This window comes from Amblyomma maculatum, chromosome 2, assembly GCF_055883805.1.
Source record: "Amblyomma maculatum isolate TAMU_Amacu chromosome 2, ASM5588380v1, whole genome shotgun sequence".
Taxonomy (NCBI): Eukaryota; Metazoa; Arthropoda; class Arachnida; order Ixodida; family Ixodidae; genus Amblyomma; species Amblyomma maculatum.
The window spans coordinates 18255064-18282135 of record NC_139345.1 but is presented as its reverse complement, the minus strand read 5'-3'; the positions used below and the strand labels follow the sequence as shown (position 1 = coordinate 18282135).

The following is a 27072-nucleotide window of genomic DNA, read 5'->3' as shown; positions in this document are numbered from 1 at the left end:
CCGATTCACTTAAGTGCAGCACGTAGACAGCTATTAAAATGGCTCGTTTGTGGAACATCAAAAGCAACAAATTCGCCTGAAGTGAAGCCAGATTCGCCTAAGTGCAGCACATAGACCGTAATTAAAATAGCTCGTTTGTGGAACATCAAAAGAAACAAATTCGCCTGAAGTGAAGCCCGATTCGTCTAAGTGCAGCACATAGATCGTTATTAAAATGGTTCGTTTGTGGAACATCAAAAAACAAATTAGCCTGAAGTGAAGCCAGATTCGCCTGATTGCAGCACATAGACCATAATTAAAATTAACTGTCTTTAAACAAGTTTTTTAATTATAAGCGATGAGTTATTATTAGGGCTCCGGAAATTTCGACCAGTCGGGGTTCTTTAGCGTGCACTGACATTGCACAGCACACAGGCGCCTTGCTTCGTGCCTCCACCAGAAAGCGGTTTCATCATCCATATTTGTGGACGATGAAACCAGACAGCATACGTTCATTTTTAGTGCGAAAGCACTTCTAGCTTAGCACAATAGATTTTGCAGATTTCTGGATCCCATCCACAGTTCAAGGCTCAGCTTTCAAGTGCAATCAGGCTTAAGATGATTACTGGTGAAATATAACTAGGGACCTTAGCAGTAGTGCATTATAAAATTTTTGGGCTCCTCTGGAAACCTTAAGAGGGCAATGCAATAGCTGTGTGCTCTGGATCCATTACACATGGATGGAAGTTAATGAAGATGGTGCCGTGCGATGCAAAGCACTAGAGAATGGCAGTTCAGCATGCAGGATGTTAATTTATGGCGATGGTGTAGTGGTCCAGTGCAACCTGGTTGTGCAGAATGCAAGTTCAGAACCACAAGCTTTTAATGGCATCTACGTTGTTGGCCTTACCAGAGTGGTGCGTTCAAGCACATCAAAGTGCAACGCACAATGTGGGCACATAGTCTTTCAGTTTCCTGGGCAATGGAAAGGCAGACATGCTTTGAGTTTATGGTTTCAGGTTACGCTGAAAAACACCCGAGAAGTACCACATTCATTCACCATCTGTTCTTATTTGGGTCATTAAATAAATGTTTCCCAGCACTGATCACTAGGATTGCAGTACATAAGGTGCAGCATGAAGGTTTGATTTCAGTGCATTTCCTTTGACTGCTCGTTCTCTACAGCAAGGCTGTAGAACAAAAAAATTCAAAATAAATAAAGAGCAAATAAATAAGCAGTCAAAGTTGCAGGGATGATATGCAACTAAAATGGTATGACTAGAACGTGAACGTCTCCGAGAAAAACATTCAACCAGCGGTTATATGTTTGTTCTGGAATGCACGCATGATCTTCACATACATACATAGCCAGATTTTTTTTCCCCCCGTTTACAGCCAACGTTATCTGGTTTGGTTTATTTTACGGAACTAAACAACCCAAAGTGACTCTGGCTAAGAGTAGTGGAGGGCTCTGCAAAAAATTTTAGTCACTTGGGGCTCTGATATGCACTGACATCGCACAGTACATGGGTGCCTTACTACCCACAGTAATCAATCCGCAAACTAGAAGTCTCAGTAGTCTCATATGAAGTACGGCACAGTTAGTCACCAAAGAGTGATAAATGGCAGCACAGCACATTGCGTGATGAGCAATGCGAATGAGATTTTCACTCAAATGCGGCGTTGAACAATATGTCCAAGCATGAATGCTGCTCTCATGCTTTTTGAGAAGACCTGTAAGCTTACAGTTTAAGTATACGCTTCACAACAGCACACAAAGCACCAAAGGTCACAATCTTGCACAACTGTCACTGATGCATCCATGTACGATGGCGATAAAAAGTGTTCCGCAGCCTGCAGCTGCCATTGATAATCTCGCGTACTAGTGCCTTTCACCCTCACTGAGCTTTCCTTACCATACACTTGCATCGCAGTGTAAACAGTCAATCGCAGTCGACCGAGGTGAGCGAAAAGGCCTGCATTTGCAGCAAACTTAGCCTCTATGACCTTTCATTTGTAGACTTCTACTTTTCAATTTTCGGCAGCTTTTCTGGCCTCTGGAAATGGTGCTCTCATTGGTCGGGTAGCTCCATTACAAATGCTTTATAGAAACGAGTATTTTTCACATTCAAGTCTCCTTCATAAAATGAGCAAAGAAATTCAAGACTGTCATGCATGATTTTATAAGCAACACAGCCACCTTGCTGCCTAGTTGAAGCATCAGCAGTGCTCCCTGAGAATATTCCATTTATCTCATGCAGTTCCTTATTTAATTTTAATGTCCCTTTAGGATCTTTCCTATCCGTTCCATTCTGGCAATTAACATAAAATTAGATGAAAAAGGAGATGGTGCACAAGTAGGAACAAACGTGGGTGTGATGACAGCATGATCACTGTGTGCTAGTTTTTGGATAGGTATCTAATGTGGTACTGAAACCATTCTTGTGTTTCTTTCGGTCATTTGTGATCACCTCCAAACTATTTTCGCATGAGACTGCTTGGATTGCACTATTACAGACTAAATTTTCTTCTTACATAGATGGTTTTGTGCACGTTAAAGAAAAGAGGAAACAATAGCAGCATGTTGGAAAGTGGCTTTATGCGATAGGCTTGTGGGATCCGATTTTCATACTCTGTCTTTACCACGGAGTAAGATAAGTGAGGAGCGCTGACTCTAGCACACTCCAATGTATTCGGCGTAGGCTGATTTTGGTTCGCAAACGTTGAGCCTGCATCCGGCGTACAGCTTCGCACTGTACTCTCTCCTTCCGCTCCCCTTTGCTCGAAGACTTGGCTTTGTGCACACTTTCCTCCTCTCTATAATCTCCTTGCAGAAAGAGTCATCAATGCGCCACCTCTCAACACCACTCTAAAACGAAATGCCTCCGCACTCAATTGACTCGATCCAGGCGACCAGGTGCTCGCGACCAACAGGCAAAGAGCAGCTTTGCGCATCGTCTGCTAGTCAAAAACCCCCAAGTGTAACTGTGGTCATCGTTGCGCGTATGCCAACCTGCATCTTTAAGATAAAAATTTAAGATAAGGCACCGCCTATGACATTTTTTTGGTATGGTTGGTTTGGTTTGTGGGGTTCAACGTCCAAAAGCATCTCAGGCTATGAGACGCCGGACGCGAGAGATGTCCGGAAATATCGACCACCTGTGATTCTTCGTGCACTGACATTGCATAGCACACAGGCACCTTGCTTTTCGCCTCCATCGAAAAGCAGCCACCGAGACCGGGATTCGATCCCGTATCCTTGGGAACAGTCGAGCCCCGTAACCACTCTGCGCCACCCCGGCAAGGGGGGGGGGGGCTTTTTTTCTTTTTTCGGATGCATGCACCCATAAAAACGAATCGACAGGGACATGCCGACGACGAACCATGCAACGAGATCACCGGTATGCAGACGGTGTGGCGCATGGCGCGGCAGACATGTGAGAGGCACATGCCGTATGCTGTGCCGTTATTTCAATGCTGAAAGCACAAGGTAGGCAATGAAGTTTTTTTGTTGTTGGCTTTGAATCCGGGTATCGCAAACGAAAAAGAAAAACCTTAGCATTTTGTAATCGCAATACCGTGAATAGCACTCACTGGACAATTCTCCATAGAGCGCACAGGACGTGAAATGCGTTGTCTGCATGGGAACTTGCGCGTAAACTGAAGGAGCCAGCGGAGCCCCACAGATAAGCTGTATGAAGCCAATGACAAACGCAAATACGAGAGATATGCGAGCGGTGACGCAGGCAAGGCACGACACACCAGTGCAGTTTGACTCTGCAAATGACGAATGCAATTTCCAGGGATCGTTCAGCAAGCACCACGAAGCAGATGGCACACGCGGCGGCATGACAACCACCAGAGCAGAAGAGCAGCGGCGGAATGCTTCACCAGCGTTGATAAATCCGAGCACCATCTATTGGAATCACCACAAAGCTTTCTTCGATGTAGCAAAATTTCGCCCTTCCCAACAACAGAGTCTACGCTCTTGTCTATCTTATTCTGTAATCTTTATTCATAGCAATTGCAGGTTTTTTTCACAGTGAAAATTATCACATGCAGTGTCCTTGATGTTATGTTCTTATGTTATGAGTGTTAAATTATTAATGACAAACCACCAGCCCTCCTAAAGCTATCCTGATAAAAGAAACCAAAATTCACTCCAATTAAGCATAATAGGCTGACAATATTATACACTGCCTCTGTTGTAGCAGATCTACAACACAATTTACACAGCTCATCAGCACAGAAAGGAGAAGACTTTCAGAAGTGCTACACAGGGCTTGGCCTAAGGTCTCGGCAAAATATACTTAGAACCTACCTCTAGGTGGAAGCTAGTTTGCTTGCAGACACTAAAGATAACTGCTTAATATCATTTATTAGGATAAAAAAAAAATTATGGGGAGATTTGAGCCTTGCTGTACTCAAAAAAAAAAAAATTCATTTGAGACATACAGCAACCCCTTCATCAATTTCGTTCCACGTGTGACGTCACATTCAATGTGTTTGTTGTGAAGAGTTTGAAATTGCTGCATGAGTTGATGTGGCTGTGACTGATGACCCTGCCGACAAACTAGGATTTTTTGCTCATGGCCAACGATTTCAGTTTTGTTTACGACATGCGACCCTATATGCTACAGGGTAAAAACATTCCATTAATGAAGGCCCACCATTTGCTTAACTGCTGCGGCCAAGAAAACACTTTTCCGTTGCTGCCAGCAATCAGCTTAGCAAATGATGACCCAATTTTAGTGCAGTTCAATGACCTTGTAGAATTGGTCCAATGAATCTTTGCACAGCCCAATGCTTGTTTACTATGCTTTTTCAAACTAAAAGAGAAATGCAAAAGCTTGAACCAAACTGTCATGCAACTTCAGTAGTAAGTACAATCCTGACAAGCCTTTCCAAGTAGCAGAGATGAGGACCTGTGTTCAAGCATGAGACTTACCCATTGTACTCCGTGGTGGCGATGGCCTGACAGTCGTGGGTGGCTTCCGCTTTAGAGGGCCTTTTTCGGCAGAAGAGACTTTTGCCAACCCAGCTGCTGGCTTGCTTTCAGACCGGCTATTACCACTGGAGGCCTGAGCCTGCATACACCAAGCTTTCATTGTATATAATCCTTGATTTAGACAGTATATGCAATGCCACCATTGAACATTACATGCAGCATCTGGAAAAAAATACACATCCCAGGGCAGAGGGTTATTACATTTAAATGAGATTCTGTGAAGCTGACGACGCAAACAACAATCTCAGAGATGCGCTTTCCACGCAAGGTAAAGCAGCCTGCACACATGCCCAATAGACTAAACGTAAAGGGAAGGGAATCGGGTCTTTCAGACATTTTACAAACAACCCTTCATCATTAAGAGTAATCAATCAGTTATGTTTGTACACATACCACATAGGAAGGAACAAAAATGATACAATGACTGACCATTTTCATGTTCTATCCATATTCTACAAACCCGCAAAGAGACCACTATATATGCTGAAAAAAATTTATACATTAATTAGAATTAATGCATCAATTTGCTAAGCCTTAATACCTTTTGTTGGCTTAGCAAGGCACTCTAAAACATGATTGTATTGCTCGAAAGTAATATTGCTAGTTTTTAGAGTAGCTCTTTTGGAACTGTCCTTTGGCCAAGTGTGGGAGATGATGCTATGGGCAGAGCAAACGAGTAGCAAAGCGAGAGATGAACGGAGGAAGATGGCAACGTGAGTGTGAGGAGGGAAAGGAAATTCATATCCTCCAGAAATTCATGTCGAATGTGTTTAAATTGCAGATGTAACTGCAGCATTGTCACAGCAAAGCTCAACAAAATTATTTCCCCAAATGATTTTTGACCTTTGCACCAAAACTATTTGCAACACAACCTTGTTTTCCGCACATATAGCACCGAATAAGCACTTCAGGCACAAAGAGCAAGCCCCAGAGATCAGCAAGGTTTCGCTGCTGCAAGAGAGGTATTTTCACTGCATGCACCTGTTTAAAAGCAAGAAGTGCTTTATGCATTATGCTTAATGCTTTATGCATTAAGAGGTTCTACAGAACCCATTTCATGCACAGATACTTCTGTTAATTTTTTTTATATATGCACTGGTGCAAGTCTATGAGTGCTGGTAAGCAAGGTTTCACGACTTTTCTGACGTGAGTAATTCACTAGCAAAAGGCAAGAAACACAACTGAGCTGTTTTTCAAGCCGAGCTGAGCTTATTTACAAAGTTTCAGAGTGTATCTGTCATGAACCGAACCTGAAGTGGAATAAGTGCACAAATTTAGAGGACGCTCAATAACATTATGTGTTCAGAGTGAGACAGCACTGAACTCAGACCCACTCAGTCTGCTTCTCCTCGGTTCGCGTACGCAGTGTGTGTAGGCGATGAAAGTGGACGCCCTCTCTGTTTGCTGGCATATTTCGCTATAATAACGCCTGTGGTACTGATTGTAACTTTTTTACAACCCGATATGCAGAGCTGTGTAGGCATGTTTGCCCACAACCAAGTGCTGTTGTTGACCGAAGCAAAGCATACCACCGCACTCTGCCATGAGATGCATCCAGTGCACCTGCCATTGTACATGCCAACATGAACATGTCATGCAGTATCATGGCTTCATATATCTCGTTGGGCAATGAGCAAATTTTATGACAGATGACACTGAAAGTTGTTGGATTCCGTTGAGTTTTTACCTCCTTAGAGGCATCAGTGAATATTGCATACACGAATAAGTGTTTTCACCATTCTTCTGAAGGATGCAAGAAAGCTGAAAGAATGCTTTTGTACTCACCTTAGATGGGATGTTGTCATTCAAATCCAAAGGCCTTAGGCTTTGCCGCTCCCCTCGATGAGGCAATTCTAGCTTTGGGTGCTGTTCGGCTGCATCCATTCCCCCAAGCAGAAGAGAAAATATGTGTGAAAGAGGGGAAATGAAGGCTGCCGAGGATGTAAGCACTGCGAAATTACATACTAGGAGGAAAACTTTTAAAGCTTGACATTCACAGGGAACATAACGATTGCATGAAAAAGAAAAATCCAAACTCTCCAATCATTATTTATGCAATTTTTGTTGGCTACTCTAATTCCATTGCATGACAGCGCTGCTTTCAGGATCAAGCACCTTGCAACTTATTTTCGTAAAAGGAAGGAAATGCGTGAACCATTTAGCTTACTGCAAGGCAAGCAAAACAAGAAGACTGCAGCATATAATCCTCCAGAGTGCACCAGTGTTTAGGTGAAACAAAGAGGCATCAATCTCAAAAGTAGTTTTCCATGTTCATTTCACGCGCCTCGCCTGAAATGGTTCTGGCAGCTTGGTGCAAAAAGTTTGATATGCAAGCTCGTGCCATCCCTGGCACGCTATATATAAGTTAACAGTGCCCAAAACCAACAAATCAAGTTATGTACACATGCAAACATCATGGCCAAATGTGGTAAACAAGTCAATGCTGCAATGAGCACAGCATACATGTAGTCAAAACACTAGCATCCAAGGCTTGGTACAAAGGCCGCTGGCAAATGACTGCAGTGAAAATGCCCTAGCTCACAACAAGCATTCAGCTACAAGGCTGTAGTTAAATGTACACTGCAGATGCCCAGGTTTTTTTGAAAGAAGACAAAAAGAAGAGACCAAACAAGTTTGTGCTACAAAAGAGATCTTAAGAGAAAAAAAAAATCCTTTATGTTACATCTACATGTGGTCTGTACGGCACACTGGAGTAGAGATTTTCGAGGCAATTTGGTTACCTTTGGTGGTTAAACCTGGCAACAAATCTCAACATGAGCTTTTCTGCGAATTATGCTTACACACAACATTTTGCATTTAAAATATACTAGAAAAAGGCTGTACTGCTTTGCAAACAAGTGACACGAGAAGACACGACAAAAAATGTTTTCAGAGGATGTAAGCAGTGCCCTACCTGACGCACCTTGTGCACTGGCAGCATGGGAGAGTGCACGAAGGCTGAGAAAAAAAGGCAGGACAGATGTTAAGCACAAAAAAAAAACAACAAATAAATAAATAAATTCCAGAATACAGTTCATGAGTGCTCAAGTAAACAATTCATGCATGCATATTTGGAGTTGAGTTAAAAGAGTTTTTATAATTTGTCTCAATTAAACTGGAGAGCTGAAGCTAAAAATGGAACGAGTCACTGTTAATCTTGGTTTGCAAGGGTTCACCACAATTACCTGTTAGTCAGCACTTTTGCTGTTATACCAAAACCCCCAACAACGATGACAGCACTGCTGGCAGTCAATCACACAGCAAAGCTTACATACCAAAGAGAAATGCGCAAATAAAGAATCAAACAAGAAGAGCACAAGAATATGAGAGCACAAGGAGTGCCCTTTCTTGTGCTCTTCTCGTCTATGTCTTTATTTGTGCATTTCCCTTGCTTAAGTGTGTACGACCGACTCTCCCAACAATGTGCACTCTTAGATATGAACAATGAAAATTCTGACTAGTCAACACCCCCACCAATTCCAAATTAGAAAACCCTGAGTACATCCAGTGTTTAACATCAAAGACTCCCTAGCATAATAAACAAGATTACCTACGACTTCAGTAGCACTTGGCTTATCGTAACAAATTGCCGGCTTGTGAGCAAGCCAAATGCCAGCATGCTGTCGACTTCTTACAAAACAGCCAATGAAAATTTTAAAAAGAGCACCCGCTTCTCTGGGACACCAGCAGCGAATCAACTACCTCTGTGTCGTGCTGCATCACATGTGTGAAACCAATTAGGTACACCCTTTGCTAGAAGTTTAGAGCCCAGGAAGTTACTTCTGAGCCATACTATGTGGCTCGTAATGCATTCCCAGGTTTCCAAACGTGCTGAAGGCAAGATGATTTTTCGTCCTACCCTCTTCACTGGCTAGGAATTCCACGATTGTTAAAGAAGTTATAATATACGGCTTAAAAGCAAACCCTCTGGGTTCTAAACTTTTGACAAAGGCTGCACCTATGTAAGTATTAAAAAGTTTACCGAGAAGCCTTGGTCATTCGCACACTCGGTGCCACATTTCTCCGCTCCGTGACTGCACTTTTGTTGACCTGGCCTTCTGTGTCAGCAGGTTTTGACCCGCCTTTTCCCTTAGCTGCTGCCACAGCACTGTTCTCTTCAGACACGGCAGCTTTCGTCACGTAATGTCGTGCCAGCTCCTCCCGTCTTTGTTTCTTATACCTGTACAAGAGAACAGTTTGGCAAGCTAACATAAAAGGTTACTCACTCAAATTCTATTCAGACAGACAAAAACATTTGTGTATAACAGCAAACTGAACTGCATAGCAGATTAGGGCTGCTCAGTGTGCAAAAAATGACTGCAAGGCTATCAACTTGACTTGAATCCTTCCCCTTGTACAATGCAACACAGTGAGTTCTTTGACAACAGCAGGAGCCGAGAAGGAAGGCTGAAATGTACAACTACTCCTCAGCTCCTCTGGAGAAAGAAGTAATTGTAAAAAAAAAAAGTGAAAGCAACAGGTCAGTCTTTGAGGCAGATATGCTTTCTGAGCAAGGAAGAATTTTGACTTTGGTGCTACTAAAAGCTGCTTTTACTGTCTACAAGGCAAGTACTGAAAGGTGCTCATTAGATCACTGGCCGTAACCTCAACCCAGGAAAGATGCACACACAATATGTTTGCATCATCCCTATATTCAGACCTGCCAACCCCACAGTGCTAATTTAGAGGATGCCAAAAACTACCAAGATTCGGTAAAAAATACTAAAATGTTTTTATTACTAAAGATCTCTTTTGAATGATAGAAAACAGTGAGTATAAACTAGGGTTTCGAAAAGTCACGTAAACACAACTTCAGAAAGACGTACTTGAAGTGAAAGGTTGGGACAGTACTGAGGAAGTTACTGCTTTTGCCTTCCGCAGGAAGTCCTTGTCGAACACCCGATTATGAAAAACTGATTATGACTCCTTGCATTTGACAATTAACAGTTATTCTAGGCCCTTTTTTAACATGGAGGAGCAAAACCTGGTGCACGTCTTCTTGACTTTGTTAAACACTCTTTCACATTCCGCGTTACTGTGTGGGAGAGTCAGAATTACTAATAACTTTTGAGAGCTTATCATACTTGAAAGTACGCTCAATGTCCTGGAGACTGGCAACAGCATGCCCTGTTCATCTATGCAACTCCTGAATGGTTACTTCTACTCGATCAGAAAAGCCGTGAAGAGACATTCGACTTGAGCAGTGGCTTGGCCCATTTCAGAATTAAAATACGCACTAATCTTCTTGTTGCTGTCAAAGATAGTCGCTGAATCCTTATTCTCCTCTGTACAGAGAGGAGCCCAATTTCCCGATGACCGGCATGTGCAATCCAATATTCATCAAACGGCAGTGGGTGCAGAAAGCATACCTTTCACCTTTTTTATATTTTTGTATGCACAAAAAAATCCGTTGAATATTTGGGCATGAACACTTGAAGGCACTTCTTGTACGCATCTCACAATTGCACCCGCAGCAACTACGCTGCCAACATAGTAAGCCTAACTAACAGCTTGACAGCCTTGGCTATACAAAAAGTCAACGATTGTGATGACGATGTAGCCGTACCTTATTGAAAGGGCATGATATGATTGGAGTAGAGGCGCCGACAGGCGATTTGGCAAACAAATAAGGTGCGCCGCAGAGTACACAGCCCGCCATAAGACAGCGCACGCGGCACAAAACGAGCTGGGTTCGCGTTTTCGCATGTCTACTTGGTCTAATCCTGCTACTTTTTTTTCAGTCTCAGCACACAAATCAAGAAAAATTATAAAATGAGAGTAGGTGCTATCCCATCTGAAATTTGTGCTGAAGTTTTTAACAGCAGCAAGAGCGAACAAAAAACTGCTCAGTCATCCAACTGTGCCAAGTCTAAACTGACATATGTGCTGGCCGAAAGCACAAAACTGAGGCCAAAGCTGCCCTTTCAAGGATGTGCTTACGAGAACAGCTTCATCAAGGAGGTCGTCCAAATTGCGAGCGTCATCAGCATCAATGACCAAACACAAACATCAATAAATCACATGACTACTTTGACGACAACGGGCTTGTCGATTTAATGTGCACTGATGTGCACTGATGTGCACCATTTGATGTGCACTGAGCTCGATTTAATGCGCTGTAGCAGCTGAAGCTGTCGCCAGAGTTTCTGTTCATTCATATTTAGAGTTTCCTTGCTTCTTTCAAGCCTGTCTTCTATACAAAATATCACAACTGGTGACAATCATAAAAACAGCCAGAGCTTTTGATGGCCTTTGCGAGTAAAGGTCTACATTCCCCATATGAACAAGGTAAGTTTGCAAAAAAAAAAAAAAAAAAGAAAGAAAAAAAAAGAAAAAAAAAAGACATTTAGGCCCTCGAGGCTGCGGAATTCATTAGGTATGCACCAACAATGCCCCTTTATTATTTGCACGACTTTAGAAGAGTGGAGCACGACATTACATGAGCCACATGTAGCACTCACAACAGCTGAAAGCTTGCAAATCTCAGGGACAATGATAGAAAAATACCTGTTCCGATTGAGGGTCTATAAAATGCTAAAAAACTGCAGTCTTAGCGGAATTCACAAAATGTAGCATTTGCAAAAAGAAAGCTGAACATGCAGCTATGCACGCATGTTCAGCCACCAACCAGATTCTTTAGAATTCAATGACAGCCACTGTACTATGCATATGGTAAAGCAGTGACAAGCAGGAACTTTAATAATACTTGTGCCAGGTCACTTCTAAACACAAACCTGACGGCCCTATTTTGTTGGCTCAGTGGTTAGAGCCCTTTAATACTAAGCCAGATGACACTGGTTCAATCCTAGCCATATTCTGGTTTAGCCAAGCACAAGACATCCTTTTACTGTGCCACGTCGTGCTGTTAAAGAACCATCGTGGTCAGTGTCACCCAAAGCCCAACACTACAAATTCCTCATAGCCCAAGCCATTTGAAGTCCTATCATGTGCACGTTGATCAATGAAACTAGCGACTATGTAACAACTCTGATCACTATTTGTCCCAAGCGACTAAAACTAAGCTTGAGATTTTGTCCTGCAGCAAATGCATAGAGAATAGCTGCAAATATGCAAACTCTGGCACTGCACATCAAAGGTTGCCGGTAAAGACCTACACAAAATGGGAAATATTAAAATTTCCACTACAACAAAATGCTTCTTGGCTGTGGAATTCAGCACAAGAGATCAAAAGAGTGTCGAACACATACCATGAAACTTACAGTAAAATCAGTGCAGGCACAAAGGACAAAAATACAGGAGTTCCTTAACTCCAGACAGAAAGTGCACTCAATTGTTAGCAAACCAAGCACCTGCCACACTAGAAACATGCAAGTGCTAGTATATAAAGCAAAGACTGAAAAATTTGAGGTAGTAAAGCTGATCAGGATGCCAAAAAAATTTAGGCCCGAAGCACAGCAGAGCAAAGAAGTGGACCACTCATGATTTAAGCCAAGAGCTTTTAGCAAGCTGCTCAGGTCAAACACAATACACTGTTAAAAGAGCCATCATTCAAGATGATGAAGTACCCAGAAAATGTCTGCAGTCACTCTCGTTCAATACAGACATGAAGTTTGCAGACTCCATAAAACGACAGGATAGTGAGCTAGTATCTAAATATTTAAGTCATTAGCCAGCAATGCTGGAGGCCTTGTACCCCTTTTTTTCTCTTATTAATATCGTAATTTACGAACCTGAGTAAGAATTTGAGATGCAATGCAGGAAACTGTTTCCCTTCATGCAGTTACCAATGTGTTCTATAAGCAATAACTGCTCAGGCAACTTACGCAAAAATACATACAACCCAAACATAATTAAACTTTTTTTTTATCCATTTGTATGAGATGAAATGAATGGTCCTTGAAGACCATCAGCACTGCAGAGCACACTACTGCAGCATGGCAAGAATAGCAGAGCAATTTCCGATGCATTATGTAAGGATGGCCCCCAAGGACATACCTTTCTATTCTCTCAGTACGGCTCTCACAGTCTTCCTTGGCACCTCCACCATCCATTGCCCCAGTTGAAAAGCTGGTCAAGCCACAGGCCTTTGCCGACATCCTGTGCAAAGCAAATGCCAGCGCATAAGCAGCATGCAGTCTGAGGCCCTAACTACCCATAGTGATGACCACGTCTCTGGCTGCTTTAAGATGCCCCAGAAAATTGTGTAAGATGGGAGTGGCCCATACTCAAACACAAGCACACCTCTGCACTGACTAAGTGGGATGCAAAACTTGTAGATGTAAGCGAATTGAAGCGCACTGCAAAAGCAAATAAGTGGTATGAGCAGGGACTATTACGACTACCAATTAAGCGCCCTCAAAAGGTTCTGCAGAAGGCACAAGTAGCCTGTACGCAAGCAAGCAAGCCAGCATACTTGTAAAGTAGGATGAAATAAAGAGCTATGTAAGCAACAGCAAGCTGAATACAAACTGGAAAACTGACAGCAGAAAAGGAGCCTCAAAAGACTACAGAATGTGACAACTGCCTGTAGTACTCGACACTGCAAGCATCCTTGTTGCTAAAGCAAGACGCTGAAATAGGCAGCAAAAGCACAGATTTCCCCCGAGAATAAACAAACATGGCTTACCCTGTGTCTATGTCATCTGGAACTGAAAAAAAAAGAAGAAAAAAAAAACAAACAAGATAGATTCAGCGCAAATGTCAAAAAAATGATCACAACGAATCGAAGGAACAGAATAAGACAGATATCAAACCACCAGACGCCTCGCCCAGTGAGCGAAAAGCGGTAAGAGCACAAGAAGCTTGAGTATCGCACCATATGTACTCGGTACACGAGCGGAAGGGGCGCCCAGACGAGTTTCTTGCAAGTAGTATAAATTACGCATGATCTTGTGCGCAAGCGTCAGAAGGCTGCGTCCTTGTTTACGAAAACCGACCACCTTTGCGGCTTACACATTTCCGCAGGGCCAAATCCTCCAACCGCGGCTGGCGTCAAAGTTTACAAATACGGCTCGGGTTCCGCATAACTGCGGTGACATCACTAGCGAGATATATTGTATTTCGAATCGTACGGGGCTAGCGCGCGAAAACGACTGCAAGTCACACGAAAGAACTTTCTAGCAGCCTGTTCGATAAAGTCTCGACACATTCTTGGCTGGTTTGTAAAAGCGCAATGAATCTGTACAAGAAGTTGAAAAACGCTCCAGAAACAGTCTCCATAATCGAGGTCAGCGTAGCACTACGCAAACCCGTCGAGCAATCAAGAGTTGCACAGTACACACGAGAAATCATCCCAATCCACTCAGCTGTACTGTTGCGCATATCTTTTGCGACGTGCTGAAGAGCGGCGAATGATTCTTCTTGGATGTCTCATCATTCCAGTCCCACCGCAAGCGCTCAAATCTTGCAAGCTGCGACGTCGCGGAGCTGTGGAAGCGCTTTCTTCCACGCAAAGCGAGCTTCATTTCCTGATCTACAATAAGCTCTCGTCATAATCGGAGACAATTCATTCATCTCGGAGAACTATAAAGCCTACACGAATTACTTTCAGCAAAAGCATACGAAGAAGTGCTGTTACAACTCGCGGAAGCGATGCAACTGTCGGAAGCAGCACACTTCCCAGAATTCTGTCAGCCTGCTGCCGATCAAGCGCCAGTTAAATTAGCCTCTCGAAAATCCAAATAGATACAGTGACTCACCTTATGTGAACCTGCATTTACTCCGCACTAATCACGTAATTCTGTTATCACGGAGTCACGAAGTCTTCGCGCTGCAATACATGAACTCCGCCACTCCGCTGACGCGAGGTGGGGAGAAAAATTCCCCCACATGTTCGACGACGCGTAGCGGTGAGAAAGTGAAACTTGTGAAATATCTCTGCCACTAGTTCACTATATCCGCCACATTAAGCAAACCTTGTCAAATAAATACCAGCACTTAAATTAAAACTTAATTTTATTTATACATAAGCTGTGTCTATGGCTACACGGTTACACTGCTTACGCAGCTTCACTTTCGGTTTTGTTTGCCGCTTTGCTCCGGCTAGCGCGTAATATATAAAACGATTGGATTAGACCCCCATTCCACCGATGTATAAACGAATAGATTTACTTAAAAACAAAACAACTTCACAATGAGGGCGTCATTCTCTTTTATCCGAACACATTCAGCTTTCGTCGCGCCTGTCTCGAACCGCAAGCATGACCTCATTCCCCTCTGACATGCGTCAAGGCAGTCCCCAGCCATTCGCTTTCGCATTGGATGGCTTGCGGCTGCAAAGCGACAGCCTACGGCAGCCTAGAAACCTGCGCGTACCGTAGTCGTAACGGAAGGTGGGTTCATTACTTGGACACTCGCATCTCGACATGATCTCAATCTGACCAAGAAATTTATTCAAATTAGCTTCCACTATTAACTGCTTACGTCCGTGAGTTGCGTCATTTGTACCGCATCCGAAATCGTTCGGCTCCATTTCATTTCAACAATTAACGGGTATAAGGCACATATGCGTGCGCACGGGAGGGGGAGGGGGGCTCTTAATAGTCTTATAGTGGGGCGCCAAGTTGTCCCGTATCGTACCTGTGCAGTCATTTTTGAAATTACGAGTTTTTTTTTAATTTGAAATTTTTTGAAAAACTACTGATGGCCGAAAACCTGTTATATTGCGCTGCATGAACCACCTGTAACCCCTGGATGGCGGGGGCTTAAATGAACCGTTGTGAGAAGCGCATCATAGTGTCATTTTCAATTTTGCATGCATGGCGAAGCTTGTTTTGTTTTTTTAAGCGCAAAATAGTTTATGGTGAAAGGAGGAAAACCAGCGCATTGATAAACGCACAGAGAACGAGGAAAACGACAGGACAAGAGCTAAAGAGTTAGCGCTCGCCCTGATGTTTCCTTCGTTCCGTGTGCATTTATCAGTGCGCTTGTTATTCTCCTTCCAAAGATATGTAACATATATCCCAGATGCAAGTGTTGTCAATGTTTTATACATGTTGCAATTCCATCGAATCAAAATAACTGTTGTAGCCATTCCTCGCCTTTGTGCGGCGTTTTGGGACGGGGGGGGGGGGGGGGGGGCTGTGATGGAACTTTGCTTTTCCTAATGCAGAACCCCGCGCACGCCTACGATCAGGCATGAGACGGGGTTGCGTATCAGGTATATACAATCAGCGAAAACAATTTCACTGGCATATGTGACGCTGAAAATTTGTTTTCCATCGGAAAGAAGTTGTACTTGAGGAAAACAATATATCTGCGCTGTCACATCCGCGGAGAGCGTAAATTATATTTTGTGCACTAAACGAAAGAGGGCTAAAAAGTATAGAAATTTTTGGTAGTCTATTGGAAATGAATGACTTTGCCATTTTTATGCATTAATCCATCGGAGACCAGCCAATATGTTCTCCTTATAGGCGCTAAACATTCGTAGGAAGGGATAAGTACTTCATTTAGGCCCATTTTACACGACTTTGGCAGAAGCTAGAAAAGAAGCGCAATCCGCACCCAGGCCTATGATTTATTTATATATATATATATATATATATATATATTAGATACTAGCCAACCCGAACCATGCAAGAAATGCGTAGTAGAAATAAGACATGACCATTTTGGATGCCGGTGTTTCGCGGCTGCACAGAAGGAAGGTAGGTTAGGAGACAACCTTTTTCTGGCATAAATTAATTTCGTATGCAATAATACCAGAAACGAGGATGATATTCCACTCTAAGCATCGGAAGGGAGAAGTATGCTTATAGTTGGCGTCAAGATAAGAACAAGCAGACAGTATACCAGCTCGAAGGAAATGATGAGTACAAAAGAAGAGCCGAAAAAAGGAGTTCACGGGTGCAAGAAAGAAGCCCTGCGCAAATGCAGGTTGCGCACGCCAACTAAAATGGTCCGCGTTATTTACTCAAGAGTGGTGAAAATAAGAAAAATTTCAGAAAAAAAAAAAAAACCGAGAAAGAAAGTACATCTCAAGCCATGTGATCCATCGATTCCATGTCATTAAACACAGCAGTGTGATAGTGACGGTTGAATGATGCTACTATCCAGCTTGCCGGGCTGAAGTACATACAGACATGGACTTTCATTGCAAAAGCGCCAGCTCAGGATACTGTCCTTTACATGTGCGTAAGCGGACAATTTCTTTTTTTCTTTTCGACGCCTCGCACACTGACCCACAATCCCAGATTCAAAAACACGATATGCAACATTTTATTGCGAAAGCAATAGTCCGACAGCCAAAGCGAGACCTCGGGTGGCCGCAGCTTCGCCGTGAAGAGGCGTAGCTACTGTCTCCTCATAAAAAAATCAGCCTGCCATGACATTTGAATTCACGTTACCCCTATGCCACGGACAGGAGCTGCCAACTCGGGTAGTTCCTTTCATATGGGAGGGTGATATCAGACAGCCTGCCAGAACCATTTGCATTTTCGTTACCCCTATACGACACGCAGGCCCGTATATACGGCTTGGCTGAAGCGTGACTTTATATGTGGACTGGTAGATTACGTTCTCGCGACACATCCTCAAAGAATGAGCTTAAGTCTACCAAATAATGCAGCACCTTACACTGATAGGGCGTGATAGGGGAATAATGTAGCAGGCAAAAGAAGCTTCCACCATTGCTTTCGCAATTCCACTAGGGTTAACCAGAGCTAAACCACAATTTCATTTTTTTTTTTTTTTTTTGCACCCAATAGAGGCAGTATGCGCATGCTGCAAATGATCCCTGGAAAGCACTGTTTGTAGTCGCCACATCGGTCACCTATAAGAGGAATTAGTGCCACTCGCTTTTCCCCCACAGTATGTGGTTCATCTGTACACCACAGCTTCTGCGCAAAGTTAGTTCTAAGCAATATAGTAAGGTGCATTGACATTGCGCAGTTAACACGGCATTGCCGGTGAATATGAAACCTTCTGCCACACCCCAGATCTGTGCTCGTAGGATGGCCTATAGCTTCCAATAGGAATGCAATCTAAAAGTAAATAGACGGTAGTTACTTGTTACCACGAGACGATTTGTATGAATGACCTCCCATGCCTAATGAAATTGAGGAAAAGAACGCTTGATCGAAACGAAGAAGCAGCGCTAACAGGCGGGACGAGAGGGAAGGCGAGACAGACGCATGCGCTTTAATGTTAACTTTGGAACAAATAATCGAGGGCGTCTAAGTTTTTCATTGCAAACAATAAGAGTACCGTTATTATCTGGCGGCGTTCAGAACTCAGCGCAACGTATATATCAGCACTTCCACACTACGTTCGAACACCATATCACTCTGTTTCTAAAGGGGTCTTGCTGCTTGGCTTCGTTTTTGGGGTTTAACGTCCCAAAGTGACTCAGGCTATGAGAGACGCCGTAGTGGAGGGCTCCGAAAATTTCGACCACCTGGGGCTCTACAATGTGCACCGACATCGCACAGCACACGGGTGCCTAGCCTTCTGCCTCTATCAAAACGCGGCCGCCGCAGCCGGAATTCGACCTCGCATCCCGGGCAAAGAGGCGAGCGCCCTAACCACTGCACCACGGCGAGGTTCAGGTCGCGTTACGTTAGTAAGTCGCTTGGAAACAGCGGCTGTCTTTATGTAGCCCTGATATTAAAACCACGTAGCACCTTCGAATAGAGTGGAAAGAAGTGGCCGTGAAAATAATTTGCAGGTAACTTACCGGATGTACTGCGATGTGTCTGTCTACGAGAGGCGCCTGGAACCGACTTCGCCGACGTCTCAGTTAGCGCCGAATGAACCGCGACTAGGCGACGCAATCTCTTCTTACGTTTCGCGCATGCGCTATTATCCTTCGTTTCTTGATAGCCATGTGACCACCGATTATCTGTGGAATGCCATGACATACTATACAGGTCTACGTACGCGAGAGCAGCCTCATCGAATGCGCAGTGCTGAAGCAACAGACCAGTTTTTTCTTTTGTATTTTATATTACCTTTACCATGCAGGCGTAAAACAGTCATTATCGATATATATATATATATATATATATATATATATATATATATATATATATATATATATATATATATATATATATATATATATATATATATATATATATATATATATGTGATATGTGTGCGTGCGTGCGCGCGCGCGTGTGTGTGTGTGTGTGTGAGTGAGAGAATAGCACACGTTTTGTTGCAAGTTTAACGCTACAGTTTATTTCTACAGTCTCTCTCTCTCTCTCTCTGTGTGTGTGTGTGTGTGTGTGTGTGTGTGTGTGTGTGTGTGTGTGTGTGTGTGTGTGTGTGTGTGTGTGTGTGTGTGTGTGTGTGTGCGTGTGTGTGCGTGTGTGTGTGTGTGCGTGTGCGTGCGTGCGTGCGTGTGTGTGTGTGCGTGTGTGTGTGTGTGTGTGTGTGTGTGTGCGTGCGTGCGTGCGTGCGTGCGTGTGTGTGTGTGTGTGTGTGTGTGCGTGCGTGCGTGCGCGCGTGTGTGTGTGTGTGTGTGTGTGTGTGTGTGTGTGTGTGTGTGTGTGTGTGTGTGTGTGTGTGTGTGTGTGTGTGTGTGTGTGTGTGTGTGTGTGTGTGTGTGTGTGTGTGTGTGTGTGTGTGTGTGTGTGTGTGTGTGTGTGTGTGTGTGTGTGTGTGTGTGTGTGTGTGTGTGTGTGTGTGCGCGCGTGCGTTTCGAAGCGGCGAGTAGTGGTAACGGCTACATGAGCTCTCATGAAGGGCCCCTAATGGGATATAAAGCTGGGTATAAAATTCGGTTGGTTGGTTTATGGGGTTTAACGTCCCAAAGCGACTCAGGCTATATGAGAGACGCTGTAGTGAAGGGCTCCAGAAATTTCCACCATCTGAGGTTCTCTAATGCCTTTCGGATGGTTTTTGCGCGGGAAAGTCCCGTGCCTATTTTTGCGAATTTTCTGCCTGGAAAAAAGTACTGTGTTTGAGCCCTCCATGTCGCTCATAGAAAGCTGAAATGCGGTTAATTCATCCAGCGTGGTCACTTCTTTTCCTCTATTTTTGTTAGTGTGTGCTTTACGTTCACTGGGTGCGTAGGTCCCCTTATTGCTATTTGTGCCTTTTCATGTTCCGTCAACATTTAGTTGCGAGTCTGCGCTCGTCCTGACTCCTGGCTACTTCTTCTTTACTAAGCGTCTAGGCCAGCTTGCCTTAGTTTAATTCCTATTACACAATTCTTTCTCTGGATACCACAAATTGTGGTGGCCTGTGGAAAAATTAGCCAATGGTCGTTTATTTATTTATTTATTTATTTATTTATTTATTTATTTATTTATTTATTTATTTATTTATTTATTTATTTATTTATTTATTTATTTATTTATTTATTTATTTATTTATTTATTTATTTATTTATTCAAATACACTAAAGGCCCTCCGGGGAGGGTATTACATAGGGGGGACACACGAAGCACTTTGATAACACTTAGTTCAAAAACAGACAAGAGAAACAAAACACAAACAACATTTTAGAAGCACATTAAAACAACACTAGATTGCAAATGGAAAATAGTAAAAGTTCGAATAGGTGAGAATAACGATGCAAAAAAAAAAAAAAAAAAAAGACTGCTTAAAGCGCAGATTACGAATACAAAAACCTCTGAAAGAAGGTTCTGGTATTCAGCTTCAGTTTGGACATTAGCTGCATGGCAACATCGGTCCTTGACCATCGATGAGCACGCGAACGGATAGAGCAGCTGCCTCTATTTTTTTTTAATAACGTTGGTTATTGCCTCAGGGCATAAACGAATGATTAAAAAAATAAAACGAGTTAGCGTTTGGAACGTACGTGGTTTCTTCGAGTGAGTATGTACTGGCAAATAGTTCCTAAATGCTTCGTGAGTTCCAGCAAAAATACATACCTTTACTCAAATCGATTGATAGTCGTTTGCTCATCAGAGTACAAAAAGTAAAGCGACGAATTCTGGTGGCGAATTTCAGCACTGTCGAGTTTTCACGAAACCACTTCGTTTTCTGCGCGTCACTGCATCTGGCGACCGCGACACGGGAATGGAGGCGGCCATTTTGGTAAAAGTCCGGGAGACTTTTTTTTTTTTTTTCCTGGACTGAGGAGGCTGAATAGGGCTGAATATTTCACGCCTTCTCATAATAAATCTCTCTCTCTCTCTCTCTCTCTCTCTCTCTCTCTCTCTCTCTCTCTCTCTCTCTCCGTGTGTGCCGCGACGTCACACATTTGGAGCGATGCCACTGGTTAGAGGAGGGTCCTTTGAGGGCTGTTTGCCGCTTTTTTTTTTACCTGTATCCGACTATGTTTGGTGCATTACTGAAGTTGGTGTTCAGCGCAGACAGACAAGCACAGGCAGGAACGAAGTCGACACCACAGAACGCTCTGACTTGTCAACTTCGTTTCTGTCTATGCTTGTATGTCTGCGCTAGAAAACAATTACAAAACCCCGAGAAACGGTTTTGTGAAATTGATAATGTTTAACTAAGAGTGACTGAGCAGAAATGAAAATGGTTGGTTGATTGGTTTGTGGGGTTTAACGTCCCAAAACGACTCAGGCTATGAGAGACGCCGTAGTGGAGGGCTCCAGACATTTCGACCACCTGGGGTTCTTTAATGTGCACTGACATCACACAGCACACGGGTCCAGACATTTCGACCACCTGGGGTTCTTTAATGTGCACTGACATCACACAGCACACGGGTGCCTTGCTTTCCGCCGCCATCGAAAAGCGGCCGCCGAGGCCGGGATTTGATCCCGCACCCTTGGGAACAGTAGTCGAGCGCCGTAACCACTGCGCCACCCCGGCGGAGTAAAACGAAACGAAATGGCTATGAATCACTCGGCAAAGAGTGCAGCAAAGATGCTCAACAGTTTGGTCAGATAAGCTGATCATTGAAGCTTAATGTATACAAGAAAGTACGAAGAGAAGACAAAAAGTAGTAGAGAAGCAATGAGAAGAATTAGAAGCAATTAGAAGCAATGAAAAGGCCTGGTGTTAACGTACCGTAATCACAGAATAATAATTCAGCTCCCCCATCTCTCTTCTTTTTATTTCACATTTTTAACGGTGCGAACTATGACTTGCACTTGTATCCAGTCATGTATGGAATGCTATCTTGCACCTTAACTTATCGCGTGCACGTGTAGTCATGATCAATTTGAAGGTGATCGCGTGAGCACATACTGGCGGGCTTTTCAAACCGCATAGCGACCGATTTCGGAACTGCCAAGATAGACACGGCCGGGCTCGAGCCCTCGAGCGGCAGCGATAGCGCATCACCGCTGAATTCTGACTATGATAAAGTTAAGCGCCGGCTTCTTTGTGGGCTCTTCCGGGATATAACGGTGATCTTCATCAATAACTCGCCGCGCTTTTTTCTGTGCTTGTTTCCCTTTCATATCTCAACTACAACAATGACGCCTCTGTGCAAAAGCTGATAAGGTGATTAGAATAAATATGAAGGTTATCTCGCGAAAGGTGACGAATCTTCAGGACACCATCTTAACATAGCAAATATTTATCGCACATAGACAAAAATGATAGGCTCCCTCAGCCTTTGCTGCCCAACGAGGCACTGCTATCATATTATCAACAATCTTTTATATACCTTTATCATATCCTCTCTTTTTCATCGTTAAGCGTATAATCAGGCCGCGTTACACAAAAGAGAAACAACGAAAAGTTGCCACTTCCTAGAAGGGAGTGACAGCTGCTCAAGGAACAGCCAAAAGAGAGAGGGAAGATACACTGATGTTTCCCTCACCAGGGAAGGGGATGGCGTAACGTGGCGCTGCTTCCGTTTCGGTCGTTCTAGCTATCCCCTTCCAATTGATCGTGGTTGTGCTGGTTTGAGGTTGGGGTGCAATGGATCCTCGGATGCTCTCTTTAGCTCACGGAACATGCTAAAGTCAGAAGTGTGCGAGTAACATATGCTTTGTAATCTGGAAGTTTCCGCTAAAGAGTATCGAAGTCGCTCCGCAGCCGTATTAGCAGCAAACGTATTGTAAATAATATATAGGTATATTTTTAAGTCTTTACCACTTTCGCTGCTGTCGCGCCCCATTGTCGCGCTGATATATTACCGCCACAATCACTTCTATTGCGGCATTTCCTACTATAGTGTAAAAAAAAAAAAATGTTTTTGCATTGTAATTTTTTAGTGCTATACTTAGCGATACACGAACGATTCGAATTGTTGTACTCATTGAGTTTTAATATTTCGATGTTTCTTTATACAACAGAATCGAAAAAGGTTGAATAGATTCAGACTTCGCTTACATACGCTCATTGGTAACGTAACAAAATAATCATTCAATTTCTTTATTGAGCAAACCGAAAGCGTAGTCCGCGCCTGCGCCGTGGTGGCGCAGTGGTTAAGGCACTCGGCTGCTGTACCCAAGGATGAGGGATTGAATCCCTGCCGCGGATGCCGCTTTCCGATGGAGGCGAAAAGCAAGGCGCCCATATATTGTGCAACATATATGTACACGTTCAAGATCCCAGGTGTTCGAAATTTCCGAAGCACTGCACTCCGGAGTCTAAATCCCGCTTCTTAGTTGTAAATGCTAACATGCAGAATAACATGCAGAATAACATGCAGAATCGAATAATATTTGATGCTACTGCCTGGACACGCAAAATTTTGACCAAAATTTAAGAACTGAAGGCATGAGGAGTGCGATCATCTTGTTCGGTTAAATATATGTTGTCGGATTAATACTAAGTCCTGTAGTTTGTCCGCAGCATATAAAAGAGAATTGAAGAAAACTTGGAACATTTGCTCTTTTTTAAAAATCGATTCTGTGGCCATCTCTGGGCTTAATATCAGTCTTTGTCCTGGAGCCAAATAAATGTTTACAGCGGCGAACATTACACCTAAAAATTTTGCAACCACTTGATGCAAACCGATGATGTCTACAGATGCAGCACTGTCAACGACTCCGTGATCATCGTTGAAAGTGAAATGCATTGTAAGCTGGCTTGTGGGAACAGGGTAAAAAATAATAATAATAATAATAAATTGTGGGGGTTTAAGCATGGCTTGAATCTTGTGATAGAGCGATCGCTGTGAATGTTGCAGCGAATTTTTCTGTGGACACCTGGATTTAATGTGCCGCCGCCACAACGTTCGAAGTCCTAGCAACTCGCTGCTGTCATTCGCGTGTATACCAACTACCTAGTTATCTGTCTTCGTCTTTTTTTATTCTTCTTTATCTTCCTCTTATTCTTTTACTTCCTCTCCTCCTCCTTCTTTCTTTATTATTTCACTACTTCTTTTTCTTCCTCTTATTCTTTTACTTCCTTTCCTCCTCCTTCTTTCTTTATTCTTTCACTACTTCTTTTACTTCTTCTTCTTCTTCTACTGCTTCTACCTCTTCTTTTCCTTCTTCTTTTTCTTCTTTTCTCTTCTTCTTATTCTCCTTCCTTCTTCTTTTTCTTTTCTTCTTCGTCTTTCACGGTGCCACGCCGATGGCTTGCAACCCTCAGTAGTGCACCTTTCGCTACAAAAAATTCCCACACGCAGCTATTAGTTCACTCGCGAGATTGGCCGGTGATGACACCTATACGTCATTTTCCCCCAAGGAAGACATGCGCATGCACCAGCTTCTCGTGCGAAATAATGACGACCTGCGTGGGACCGCATTCAATAGGATCTATGCTGACATGGGTTAGGTGACAAAGCCGCGTCTTTCAAACGGTCCGTGGGAAGCGACCGGACCATTGGCTTATTAGCGACTGCGGCTCAGCATTGGCTGCATGATGCAGCAGCTGAGACGAGTGTCAATGGCTATCGCCGACGATCTTCTGATTTCTGCGACTGGCCGTTCGCTGCTTTCATCTAATGCTGCCAGCTGACGAAATAAAAGCGAAATTGTGCAGCTTATGAGATACGGCCCTTGGCGACCCTCCGAAGACCGAGCTGCAACAGTCGCGTGTGCAAAGCAAGTGCAAAGCGTAACGCGGATCCCCTCCAACAGTAGGGTACATGCTAGGACATGTCCGAGCCACCCCCCCCCCCCCCCCCCCCCCGCCAGCTGCCACGAAGCACCTCAAGACGCACCTCATACCACACCGTGAGTCGACTATACACTAAAGTAAATATGCTAGGGCCTAAACCGTGCTGCTGTCCCTCTGGGAATTCGCGCGAGATAGGGCAATCTTCATGTTCCCACTTCCCCTCTCCCATAAATAGGCTTTCGTGCCAGACCCGTTTTCATAAAGGATCACTCTCACTCACTCGCTTTTCCAGCCTTTCCTATAGCGTGAAGTTTCCGATGAAAGAATAGGCTTTTTGCCATAGAATGATGCAGTAATATATCGACACAGTTCTACTTGAATTTATCCTCGGTGCTGCTTTAATATGCTCTCCGACACGATATACCTGAGAGAGATGCAGCAATAATCCCCAGTGCAGTGACGGAAAGCGAAAACACGTATGAACACATACGTGACGACTGCAGCGCTGTAAAAATAAATGAAAAATATCCAATCTTTGACCTCTTATAAAGTTATTAGTTTAGTTTAGTGGTATGCACTCTTTTATACTGTGACGAATATCATGCATATTGCAGACATAGACGCGTAAATGGGAACATTTACAATGGAACATATACGACGAGTAAGCTAATACGTATAGTGGACCCAAGGAGAACCTAACCCAAAGTACATGAACTGAACTGCTAGTGCGATGGGCGTCATCAAAAAAGAAAAAAACCGCATTTGTATGATTTTTTTTTTTTTTTTTTTTTTTTGCTAGAAAGCGTGTGACAAATACTGCGAAGAAAAATCTGGGTCTGGTCGCAATCTCGGAAGCGGTAAGAAAAGAAAGACTCAGTCGACTCAGTGCTTCAACGCTTCAACTGCTTCAACCACTTCAACCTAGCATACCGCCCCCAAGCTTGCCTCCGTATACGTGTCATCCGCAAGCGCAGAAAGGGCAGAAATTATGGCAGAGCACATACTGGGCAAAGCTTTCCGCTTAATTGCAATACGCATTCGCTTCATGGTGGTATCAAAGCACATCAACCGTTTAGCAATAAAACTAATATCGCTTCCCTGTCTAGGGTTTTACTGTGGTTGTTCTAGGGACAACAAGTCGCCACGACCAACGCTTCTTGCCGCCCTTTTCCCGCCACAATAATGACTTTGGTGCTTTGGTCACGTTGGTGGCGTAATCTGAGAGTGTCGCATGGTCCATGGTGTCGGAAGTTCTAGGAAACACAACATGTGGCTGGTGGTCTCGGTCAAGCGGCTCTTCACATCTGCTCTACTTCCCGTACGCTAGCACAAGTGACGCGCGTCGGGCCCCTGGCATTGGGACAGCTGCGCCAGTCTCGCAAGGCTTAGCAGATCAGTTCATCGCCGCCAGTTCATCGCCTGCATGGCTTCTCGGGATTACTCGTTCGCCGCAGGACTGGCCTATGCCCATTTCGAAGGTATGAGCCCTGTGCTTTACATGGGTCCCGAGCGAGAAAGATTCTCGCACACACTACGCGCTGAAGGAGGGAAGTTTTATGGACATATTACTGCAGTGAAGATATAAAGAGCCGTCGCCTATCGCTTCGCGCATGCGCTGAATTAGGTGCTTACGATCCATATGAGTCTGCGCACTTCCACCTTTGTATCTATTTGGCGGGTGAAACCATGCACTGACCCGTTTTTCATTACCATCTGAACATTGGTTTCGCATTAAAACATGTGTCGCTAGTATGTCACATACGTGAGACTGCTTGAATGCGCTGAAAACGAGCGTAAAACTCACGAGAATTTCGGCTTCGGCTTTTCGCTGCTCATCATGCAACTTCTCTGACTCCTCCGAGAACAGTTACTTCGGAAATTCCCCCTTCATGAAGACGTGTGCTCCGGGTAGGCAACGACAAAAACCTTCTGCAAGCTTCTTGCAGTGATGTGATAACGTGAAGTACGTGCGCATGTTGGTCTAAATGCACTCCATTCGTCGTCTGCAAAGTGTGTCGACAACGGCGTGGAATTCTCCATGTGCTGGTGCGTTCTCGGGAATCGTCGAGCCTACAAGCGCAAAGGGTGAGTGACGCCGTCCCGACGCTCAGCGCCTGCCGCCATTCGCAACAGTCTAGCTGTATAGTAGCGGCCACGCAACCGCAGGCAGTTTTCTCGCACACTCAGCCCTCGCCCACGAAACGCGATGTCTTTTT

General features: G+C 43.9%; 1 protein-coding gene across 1 annotated transcript in view; it reads right to left on the bottom strand.

Annotated features, from left to right (window-relative positions):
* The window catches only part of LOC146198080 (uncharacterized), a 123129-nt gene extending 104345 nt beyond the window's left edge, over nucleotides 1-18784 (bottom strand). The window contains exons 1-7 of the mRNA XM_084591850.1: nucleotides 18624-18784; nucleotides 13575-13596; nucleotides 12944-13045; nucleotides 8970-9167; nucleotides 7902-7945; nucleotides 6773-6861; nucleotides 4928-5066 (exon numbers count right to left, since the gene is read on the bottom strand). Coding sequence (XP_084447976.1) covers nucleotides 4928-5066; nucleotides 6773-6861; nucleotides 7902-7945; nucleotides 8970-9167; nucleotides 12944-13044 — 571 coding nt within the window. The 5' untranslated portion in view covers nucleotide 13045; nucleotides 13575-13596; nucleotides 18624-18784. The remainder of the gene's footprint in view (nucleotides 1-4927; nucleotides 5067-6772; nucleotides 6862-7901; nucleotides 7946-8969; nucleotides 9168-12943; nucleotides 13046-13574; nucleotides 13597-18623) is intronic.
* Between the last annotated feature and the right edge of the window lie 8288 nt (nucleotides 18785-27072).